The sequence below is a fragment of the Camelina sativa genome, chromosome 1 (genome assembly GCF_000633955.1).
Source record: "Camelina sativa cultivar DH55 chromosome 1, Cs, whole genome shotgun sequence".
Classification (NCBI taxonomy): Eukaryota; Viridiplantae; Streptophyta; class Magnoliopsida; order Brassicales; family Brassicaceae; genus Camelina; species Camelina sativa.
Window position 1 is genome coordinate 12,253,941 of NC_025685.1, and position 11,994 is coordinate 12,265,934.

At 40.6% G+C, this 11,994-nt stretch overlaps 1 protein-coding gene across 1 annotated transcript; it reads left to right on the top strand.

Moving 5' to 3' along the window:
* On the top strand, window positions 4,107–4,561 carry LOC109132241 (putative defensin-like protein 252). Its single transcript, XM_019243585.1, is given in 2 exon segments — window positions 4,107–4,198; window positions 4,340–4,561. Coding segments are annotated over 2 exon segments (288 nt in total). The 5' UTR covers window positions 4,107–4,131; the 3' UTR covers window position 4,561.

An 11,994-nucleotide genomic window follows, 5' to 3' on the forward strand; every position in this document is an offset into this window, starting at 1 on the left:
CTTTCTGAAGTGCAAGCTCTTTCCCTTCTCTCTTGCGGATAGAGCTTCACGTTGGCTGAAGTCATTGCCACCTGGGTCTCTGACATCATGGGAACAGTGTAGATCTGCGTTTCTGGACCATTTCTACACCAAAGCTAAGACCGCTGCCCTGAGGAACAAGATTTCATCATTCCAACAGCACACTGGAGAAGCCTTCTGCGAGGCTTGGGAGAGATACAAAGAGTACCGTAGAGAGTGTCTACACCATGGATTCAGTGATGAACAGATCCTGGGCATTTTCTATGATGGAGTTAACTGGGACTACAGAAACGTTCTCAACTCGGCCAGCAATGGGGATTTTATGACAAAGTCTAAGGAAGGAGCATATCAGTTGATTGAGAACCTAGCTGCAAGCTCCAGCAACAAGGCTCCTGAGTATGACAGGTCCGTGAAGGTCAACAGTGTCGATACGCAAAAGATTGACGGGTTGACAGCCAAGGTGAACCTTCTTCTGAAGGGGAGCCAGAAAACTGTCCATTTTGTCGATGAGACCGGAGACATGCCGCTCGATCAGGAGATTTGTGATGGAGAGGATGAAATGATGGAGGTTAATTATGTGAGTGGGCAAGGTTTTGTGCAGAACAGGGGTTTCAACCCGAACTACAGAAGCCATCCGAATTTGTCCTATAGAAGCACCAACGTGGAGAACCCTCAGGATCAGGTGTATCCGCAGCAAGGAGCTCAGAATCAGATGGGTTATCAGAAAACCTTCTCAAACAACTTTCAAGGCAAACAGTTTGTACCCACTCAAAACTGCTTCCAAGGGGGGAACCAGCAGGCATATACAAGCGCTCAACAAGCACTGCCTTTCACCAACCAGCAGTTGGGACCTTCATCTGCTAGCAGCTCTCAGGATGAGCTGAAAAACATGATGCAACAACTCTTGGTGAATCAACAAAAAGCTTCAGTGGAAATCAACGCTAAGGTCGATACCATGTACAATGACCTTAATGGGAAGTATGAGGCAGTAATGTCACATGTGAAGAAGCTTGATGTTCAGGTTGCACAGACTGCTGAAGCCGTGAAAAGAACTCCTGGGACTCTGCCCGGAAAAGGGGAAGCAAACCCGCGGAACGAGTATGTCAATGCGATTGAGCTAAGGGGAGGAAAGAAGTTACCCCCTAGAGAAGCACCATCCGCTAGGCTTGACAAGGGCAAGGGTATTGCTGAAGAATACCTTCCTCAACATGCTGCTGAGACTCCACCGTTGAGTCAAAAAGAAGCCGAAGCATCCGGCGAGCATGTGCTCCCACCCAGCGAGCACGTGCTCCCGACTCCCGATCAGACCGTTCCTACTGAGGTACCTCCTGCACGCGTGTACACCCCTAGGGTTCCTTACCCTGTTCCTCCTAAGAAATCTCGCAAGGATTTGGAGGATGCAAAGTGCAAGGAGATGTTGAGAGAATTGACGGTAAAACTACCCCTAGCTGATGCTGTTCAGATGATACCTGCTTTGAAGAGATATGTGAAAGGGTTAGTTTCTGGGAGAGTGTCAGAGGAAGAGAACGTGATGATGGTTTCAAGAGAGTGCAGTGCTGTGCTGCAAAACAAAGTGCTAAAGAAGAGAGATGATCCAGGGCGATTTGTCTTATCCGTGAGAATCGGTAAAACGATTTTTGCAAACTCCCTCTGTGATCTAGGTTCCAGTGTGAACCTTATGCCATATTCAGTGGCTAAAAGGCTGGGATACACGAAGTTCAAGTCTACACGGATTTCGTTAGTATTCGCGGATAGATCCACCAAGCGCCCCATAGGAGTGTTGGAGGATTTACATGTCCAGATAGGGGACACGCTTATACCAGCAGACTTTGTGGTTCTGGAACTTGAAGAAGAACCACGTGACCCCCTGGTTTTAGGTAGATCATTCTTATGCACGGCTGGTGCGATTATAGATGTGCAAGGGGGAGCGATCGATCTCCAGCTGGGGGATATGATTGCAAGGTTCGAGATGAATAAGCTGCTCAAGAAACCTATGATAGATGGTCAGGCTTTTGTGGTTGATGATGGTTCAGAGGTTGCACATGAGGTTACCGATGAAGTTCTCACTCTCGACCCGTTGGAGGTTGCCTTGACAAAGGCAGAGGGTAAGTATGGATTCTTGAATGAGGAAGCTGATGGTTTTACACGCATTTTGGATGCAGGTACACGGTTCCAGCAACTGGTAGCTTACGCCAGCCTAGACGATGAGAACCGATCAGGGGAGGAATCCGCCGAGGGAGCACCTGCTCCGGATTCCGGAGCACATGCTCCGGTAAAGTCAGCGGACGGTCCTTGGAGCGAGTTAAGAGCTCCAAAGGTAGAGCTAAAACCACTTCCAGCCGGACTAAGGTACGCGTTCCTAGGTCCTAACTCTACATACCAACGATGAGTCGTAAGCATCCAGTCATTGAATGACCAAGGTCCACGGTTAAGCACCAGATTGAGAGATTCTTCTGTTTGGAAACGGAATTGAACACGGCCATTATCAATTAACCGCCCAACACAACCATCAACAAATCCCCAGACTCGAGGCAATTGGCGTATGAGTGCACGAAGATTCTGCTTCCAGGAGTTCACAGGGGTCACCACCAAAGAGAAGCGATTAATGTTCGCAGCCCGTTCGCAGAATTCCGGTGGGAGAGGTATTGGAAGATCATCTATACCCAGATCAAGATCTTGAACAGATTTTCGGAGATAATCACTCATTGCGAGGGTTAGGGGAAGACGGATAAGATCAGAGGGGAAAGGATTGAGAAATTGTGTAGAAAAGGATTGTTTAAATAGATATCGCCATGGCGGTTTCTTGTAGCGGTTGAAATCCAAATTGTCAGGAAAAACATAACTATCGTTACATAACGATAGAGTATAACCGCCAACTGAAACGCGCAAAAAAGAAGCAACATTTATGTTGGTCGGAAAGACACTCCTAGTCGGAGAAGAAGACCGGTGAAACCAGAAAAGTGAATCGCGAAAAAAGTTGCCTCTGCGAAAAGACGTCATCCTAGTGTTTTTCACCATTTGACTTATACTCAACTTATTTATATGATTATTAGAGAGAAATCAACACCATGCGTGGGACGATGATTAAAAATGTAATTGCTAAAATAATGCAATAATAAGTCTTTAGTTAAATTGTATTTTTGACCCAAAAAAAATTAGATTGTATTAAAAGATAACAGAAAAAAAAAACAACCCCAAATTTAGTGTCATGTACTAAAACTTAAGACTTCTATTTTTACAATTTTTGGATTAAATTTTATTTCCACAATATCATTTTGGAGTCCGTCAACAGAATACATGATATTCCAAACGTCGATATTCACGAGAACCTTATATACACATAACACGATCAAGAGTCAAGAACCTTGTCAAGAACATCATAACATAAATAAGCAAAGACTGTAAAGTAATTTGAAAGATGAAGACGTAAAGATTTTTTGAGAGCTACTCAATGGGTGACATGATTTTGTATGAAGACCTAAACAAATAGGAAGAGAAAGACGAGACCACAAATCACAATACAAAACCGGCTCCCTCCGATCAGGATGATCTTGACCCGGACGCTCACACATCTGTTCGAAGACATTCAAGGAAGTCAATAAATAAATTGGCAACTGGCAAGGATCCAAGCCGGTGACAAAGTACATGCATACATCAACATATCTACATCTTGAACCTGTGGTCTCATATGTTGATTGTCAACCAGTTGTTGCTTGTGGCGCAAAGACATCTTGAAAAAAATTAAATAACTAATGGTCAACCAGTCAAAATAAATTTATTTTAATAATTGATTGTCAAGCAATTGTTGCATTATTTTGGACAAGAATTGAAATACATTTTCTTTCTTTTTTTGGAAAAAATTCTTGAAATACATTGACACGTTCAATAAGAAATTCCTAAGTACCCGCAATAAACTACCAGGATTTTCTACCAACATTTTTTTTTACAATTATTTGTAATTCATTATTAAATTTAATATAAAATCTATTTTTAGTATGTATCAAGTATATATAACCATGAGTTCAGCGAAAAAAAAATTACTTGTTTCATCCAAATTTTTTTTAAAAGTTAAAGCTTGAAAAAAAAAGAACTTTTGATTTAAGGTTTGGAGTCATGAGGTGTGTTACTTCGTTTGTAGTTTTGTGTATTCTCATGATCCTTGTTTTGAACAATGTTAAAGGTAAACTATTGTAATATTTTTATTCATACTGAGTTATTCAAATATTGATTAATTTTTTATTTTATTTTAAAAGAACCTTGAAATTCTTTGTTTATCAATATAGTTTGGTTAAATATTTTATTTGTGGTTGTTTGAACACAGTAGATGTGAAAGCACAACGACTGAAACCTCTGTGTGAATTTACTGGTTGACCAATACCTGGAAAATGTCCCATATCTATGCGTGATGTAAGCGACGAGTGCTATCGCAATTTGGCGTCTCGTGAGAGGACATATAAGACTTGCGACTGTCATAACACTAAAGTACGAGGGAAAGACCACCATCAATGCACATGTTATACAAAACTCCCTTGCAACGACTAGCTCTGAAATACCAAAATGTACTTTCTTAAAATAAGAGATAAGAGCCGTGAGCTTTTTGTATGTTATCTGAATGACAATATATATCAATCCTTTCTTTCAAATTTACTTTTGTATTTCAAATTAATTGAATTATCATGAGTTAATTCTCAAATGTAGTTCTTTTATTTTAATCAATATTTATTCTTATTCAGTTTTTCTCATTTTAGTTGAGTTATAACATTAAATTATAAAAAATACTTACAGTGTAGTATCATCGTTTACTCATTCTTTATTGTGTTTATTTTAACAGTTTGTTTCATAAAATTAAACTCTAGTGATTGGTTTACCTTTTACATGATTCTATATTGGGTTGTAATTGTAGAAGATAAGACACCTTAAAAGGACGTCATATGTATGCAGTGAATATCATGAATGGATTGAATTAACTTCGTGAAGTTTCATCTTATAATAAGAAGTATATATAGAACAGAAATAGAAATCAATATAGGATTATAAAACTATTGATTATATATTGAAAAGAGTCATACATACTCAACTTATTTATATGATTATTAGAGAGAAATTCACACCATGCGTGGGACGATGATTAAAAATGTAATTGCTAAAATAATGTAATAATAAGTCTTTAATTAAATTGCATTAAAAAACTAATTGAAAAAAAAACCAAAACAAACCCACAATTTTTTTTTTTCTAATCCACAAATTTAATGTCACTTACAAAAACTTAGACTTCTATATTAGAATTTTTGGATTAGCATTCATTTCCTCAATATCACTTTGGAATCCATCAATAGAATACATGGTATTCCAAATGTTGCTATTAAGGAGAACCTTATACACATAAATCAAGAGTCAAGAACCTCGTCAAGAATATCATAACATAAATAAGCAAAGACTGCAAAGTAATTTTAAAGATGAAGACGTAGAGATTTTTTAAGAGCTACTCAATGAGTGACATGATTTTGTATATAGGCCTAAAAAATTTGGAAGTGAAAGACCACGATCACAATGCATTCAAGGAAGTCAATATATAAATTGACAAGGATCCAAGGCGGCGACAAAGTACATGCATACATCAACATATCCACATGCTGCAGCAATACATCTTGGACCTCTGGTCTCTCATATGTTGATTGTCAACCAGTTGACAATGTGTAGAAATGTATTTCAATAACTATTGTCAATCACTTGTTTCTGAAATACGTTGACATGTTCAATAAGAAATTCCTTAAGTACCAGCCGCAAGTAACTACTGTTTTTTTTTTACTAACATTTTTTTTTACAAATATTTTTATTAAAATTTAGTATAAAAATCTGTTTTTAGTGTGTATCAAGTACATAATAAGACGAGTATTGGAGAAGTTTTGCTGTGCTTTAGGACAGAAAGTGAGTTTTCAGAAATCAAAAATCTTTTTCTCAGCTAATATGATACAAGACTCGGTGGTGAGACTTGTACCGAATAGAGATGATGGCTTCACAAGCTGGCGGTCGCTTCTCTCTTGTGAAGGAAAGATGGTCGATGATGTAGATCTGACACGATGGTGGTCGCTTCTCTCGTGTGAGATCGATAAAGGGGAAGTGTTGGCGGAGCGAAGTACACCATAGAGATGTGATTGGTCTCTGATACAGTACACGAACTAAGCCTTGTGGAATCTCACACACAAGACAAAGAACAAGCTTATTCTCTTAAGAACACTTAAAGAGAAGAAGTAAGAAAATTCAGCGTTTTATTAATAATTCAAGGTAAAAATTCATACAACTGCTGCAGGGGAACTTTATAATAGTCCTTCAGCTAGCCCTAAGGCCGAAAATAAATGCAAAATAATGCAACAAAGGAAATCAAATAAAATCAAACACAAACCATTGTTTTTGGAAAGTAAATAAACTAATTAAAGAAAAATATAAAGTAAACTTGATCTCTCTTGATGAGCACGCCTTCTAGCCGTTTTTGGGGTTGGTGGAACCTGCAAGGATCGAAAATATTGAATAGGACTTACCTGGATGCGATCTAGGTCCAATAGACGTTCTCTGAACCACTTCTTGTACTACTCGATAAACTACTTCAGGGTTCTTGTCTTGTACTGGCTTGTTGGCTTGTTTACTGAAGTATAAGTCTTCCTGGAGTTCCTCTAGAGTATCTTGATCAGCCTATTGATGCTCGTTCATGTCCTCTATGTCTTGGTCTTGATCTTCAATATCTTGATCAGAGGTGTAGCTTGTATCACACGTCTCTTGCAGATCCAATGTCTTCTCTTGGATTCTTGAGGTTCCTTGACCTGCCAAAAGAGGTTTCATACCTGGGGAACTGGTTTGATCCAGGCTCATTCGGGTGAAAGCTTCAGCAAGCTCTTCCTCAGCAATGTGGTCATCTCTGTTGTGGCGGCAAGATGGTGGTACAGACCAGTTGACGTCCTTTAGCTCTAGGGAGCTTACAATGTCTTGAACAGCTAGGTTAAACCTCTTCCTTAGCTGTTTAGCCTTTGATCGTGTCACAGGGCCTTCTCGTACTTCTGGTACAGGGTGTGGTACAGGATCTGGTTCAACGGTTTGGGCGGTAGGGTTGATGTCCGCATCATTCCCTCCCTCTTCAGAAGGTTTTGTCCTCAAAACTGAATTTCCTAACTTTCTCCAAAGTGTCTTCCAAAAGTGACTCAAGAACTTGGTGTCACGATCAGAGACTATTGTCCTTGGAATTCCATGGAGGCGCACCACTTCCTTGAAGAACAAATTTTCGGTTTGATTCGCATCATTGGTCTTGTCACACGGGATAAAGTGTGCCATCTTGGAGAGCCGGTCCACAACAACAAAGATTGAATCCTTGTGTTTAACCTTTGGCAATCCTAAGACAAAGTCCATAAAAATATCTACCCAAGGGGCGTTAGGAATAGGTAGTGGTAAGTAAAGACCATGAGGATGTAACCTGGATTTTACTTTGTGACAAACAATGCATCGAGCACAAAATCTCTCAACGTCTTTCTTGAGATGGGGCCAAAAGAAGTATTCCATTACCACGGCCAAGGTTTTGTCGACACCAAAGTGACCCATCAAACCGCCACCATGTGCTTCAGTGCGTATCAATTCTCGCATGGAACCTCGAGGAATACACAACCGCTTGTCTCTAAATAAAATCCCATCCTGCAAGTAGAATGCTTGGTATGCTCCTTTGCCATACTCCTTGTAGAACTCTCCAAATTCTGGGTCATCTTTGTACAACTCCTTGATATGCTCAAATCCCATTACTTTAGCCTCCATAGTAGCTATGAGAGCATATCTTCTTGACAAAGCATCAGGAACCACATTCTCTTTGCCCTTCTTATACTTTATCACATATGGGAACGTCTCAATGAACTCCAACCACTTTGCATGTCTCCTCTTAAGTGAAGTCTGACCCTTGAGATGCTTGAGGGTTTCATGATCGGTGTGAATGATGAATTCCTTGGATAACAAGTAATGTTGCCATGTTTCTAGTGCTCGAACTAAGGCATAAAGCTCCTTGTCGTAGGTCGGATAGTTCAACGTATCTCTACCCAACTTCTCACTAAAGAAAGCCACATGTCTTTTTCTCTGATGTATTCCCAAGCCTGATGCATCACACTCTACTTCAAACGTAACTTCAAAATCTGGGAGGTTTAAGACCGGTGCTTGTGTGAGCCTTTGTTTTAATGTGTTGAAGGACTGTTATTGAGCTTCTCCCCATGAGAAAGGCACGTTTTTCTTGATCACGGCAGTCATTGGTGCAACCACTGTACTAAAATCCCTGACGAACCTCCTGTAGAAGCTTGCGAGACCATGAAAGTTGCGAACGTGTCCAATCGAAGTTGGAGTAGGCCATTCTCTTATTGCCTTAATCTTCTCCTCATCCACCTGTAGGCCCTGTTAACTCACTACAAAACCTAAGAACACACACTTATCAGTACAAAAGGAGCACTTCTTTAGGTTAGCATAAAGGCCTTCCTTACGAAGCGTTTTCAAAATTAACCCTAGATGTTTAATGTGATCAGAATGGCACTTACTGTAAATAAGTATGTCATCAAAATAAACAACAACAAATTTACCAATAAATGACCTTAGAACCTGGTTCATTAGTCGCATGAAGGTGCTTGGGGCGTTGGTTAACCCAAATGGCATGACAAGCCACTCATAGAGACCTTGCTTGGTTTTAAACGCGGTTTTCCACTCGTCTCCTTCCCTCATTCGGACCTGGTGATAGCCGCTCCTCAAGTCAATTTTGGAGAAGACGGTTGCACCACTTAACTCGTCCAACATGTCATCTAGTCTTGGAATGGGGTGTTGATACTTGATGGTGATATTGTTGATTGCTCGACAGCCTACACATTCTCCATGTACCATCCTTCCTTGGAACTAAGAGAACTGGTATCGCACACGGGCTGAGGCTCTCTCTGATGTACCCCTTATCCATTAGGTCACGCACTTGCTTCTCTAACTCCTTAGACTCCTCCAGATTCATTCGGTAAGCTGGTTTGTTTGGTAGAGCAGAACCGGGTACAAGATTGATCTGATGTTCAATGCCACGAATAGGGGGTAATCCTGGTGGTATCTCCTCCGGAAACACGTCTTTGTATTGATCTAGTACAGCTTGTACTTCAGCGGATAGTTCAAGCTCACCTGTACATGTACTTAAACATTCTTTGAACAACATTAATAGCACGGTGCCCTTGGCACTCATGGTTTTACAAACCTCATTGGAGCTCAAATAAGGGTTAGAAGTCCTTACCTCGACCTCTTTGTTCATGTGTTTTTGCAACTCATGAACTTCAGAAAGACTTAAAGGGGCAAGGTTGAACTTACGGTCATTGTGCGTGAAAGTGTAATGGTTTGTTCCACCGTCGTGAGTTGTAGCTCGGTCAAACAGCCATGGTCTTCCAAGAAGAAGATGTATGGCTCTCATTGGAACTACATCGCAAATGACTTGATCTTGGTATTTCCCAACGCTGAATGATACAGTAACTTGTTCAGCAATTTTCAGCTCGGTGTCATCGTTCAGCCACCTAAGTTTGTATGGCCTCGGGTGCTTTGTTTTCTGAAGACCTAACCTGTCCACCATATACTTGCTAGCAACATTAGTACAAGAACCTCCATCAATAATCAAATTACATACCTTGTTCTTGATTGTGCATCGAGTGTGGAAAATATTTTCCCTTTGAACTTTCTCCTCGGGGTTGACAAGTACACTCAGCATACGTCAGATCACAAGGAGTTTTCCTGTGTCGGGATACTCCACGTCATTCTCCGGATCAGTATGGTACTCATCTTGCTCGTCTTGAGACTCATAGTCTCCACTAGGTGTGACAATCATCACCCTTTGGTTCGGACATTCTCTCGCCATGTGTCCCCTGCCTTGACATTTAAAACAAGTAATGTCACGAGTAAGAGATTGACTAGTGTTAGGGAACTTACCTGGTTCGGGTTTAGAGGTTTTAGGTGCCTCATTAGACTTGTTCTTAAACCTAGAGTCATTTTCCACGGTTTTGCTTTTGTCCATGCTCCGGCTGTTGCTTGCATTCCAAGGCGTGTTGTTTCTAGTACGGTTCCTTAAAGACATCTTACGCTGGATTTGTTGCTCTACTTGTACAGCCTTGTGAAGTAGTTCATGTAGGCTGCTGTAGTTCGATGTCTCCACCTTTCGGGCTATACGCTCTTGCAAGCCGTCAATGAATTGAGCCATTAGGGACTCACTCGATTCTTCCAGCTCCAATGAGTTCATGAGCTTCTCAAACTCCTCAAAATACTCATCCACAGTCCTTGTTCCCTGAGATAATTTTCTAAAACGTTTTTGTAAGTCTCGTTGATAATGATCAGGTACATACCTCAACCTCAAGAGGTACTTCATGTCGCCCCAACTGCTGATGGTAGCAAACCGCTGCCTCCTTCTATCAGCTACCGTCCTATCCCACCATGACAAGGCATTGTCAGTGAGCTGCGCTAATGCAAGGGCTACCTTTCGGGCTTCTCCATAGCCATAACATTGGAATATGTATTCCATACGTCTCTCCCAGTCCATGTAAACCTCAGGATTAGACTTTCCTACAAAAGTAGGAGGTATTAGTTTAACATCTCGATTTTGTTCTCGTGGTTCTACCTCTCTAGCACAGTTCCGCATCAAAGGATCTTCTCTCCGCTGATGTTGATGCCTTAATGGATCTGGTGGTGGATCACCATCATCATCATCCATGTCAATGGATTCGTCTTCCACGTCGTGGACATTCCTTTGTTCTGGATCTGGTCCAACGTCAACCCTCGCTTGAGGTTGCTCCAAACGGCCTATCCTATCTCCAAGTCCTCTCAACTGCTCTGTAAGGGTTCTCATCATTTGCATCATGGCGTCTTGGGGTATTTCTGCGTTTTCTCCTATAGTGAGTGTCTAGACCAGATCTGCGCTTAGACAAAAACAACAAAGGATCAACGTACCACAGGAATTGAAAAGGGACTAAAAAACGAAATAAACTCTTTTTTTTTTAAATGCGAGATGTACTAGTACAACAACTAATACAGAAACTGAAACAGATGACTTAGGGAAACTAATTAAGATTTTTTTTTTTTTGATTAAAGGTTTGTAAATAAAAAGCTATACAACAGACAAGGGTGTGAAAAAAAACTATGATTTTTTTAAAAAAATAAAATAAAACAAAAGCTACAAATCGAATGAGAGTAAATGGAAAAGATAAACCTAGCAAGGGACAGCGTGAACTGTGCTCTGATACCAGATGATACAAGACTCGGTGGTGAGACTTGTACCGGATAGAGATGATGGCTTCACAAGCTGGCGGTCGCTTCTCTCTTGTGAAGGAAAGATGGTCGATGATGTAGATCTGACACGATGGCGGTCGCTTCTCTCGTGTGGGATCGATAAAGGGGAAGTGTTGGCGGAGCGAAGTACATCACAGAGATGTGATTGGTCTCTGATACAGTACACAAACTAAGCCTTGTGGAATCTCACACACAAGACAAAGAACAAGATTATTCTCTTAAGAACAATTAAAGAGAAGAAGTAAGAAAATTCAGTGTTTTATTAATAATCAAAGGTGAAAATTCGTACAACTGCTGCTGGGGGACTTTATAATAGTCCTTCAGCTAGCCCTAAGGCCGAAAATAAATGCAAAATAATGCAACAAAGGAAAGCAAATAAAATCAAACACAAACCATTGTTTTTGGAAAGTAAATAAACTAATTAAAGAAAAATATAAAGCAAACTTGATCTCTCTTGATGATCACGCCTTCTAGACATTTTTGGGGTTGGTGGAACCTGCAAGGATCGAAAATATTGAATAGAACTTACCTGGATGCGATCTAGGTCCAATAGACGTTCTCTGAACCACTTCTTGTACTACTCGATGAACTACTTCAGGGTTCTTGTCTTGTACTGGCTTGTTGGCTTGTTTACTGAAGTAGAGGTCTTCCTGGAGTTCCTCTAGA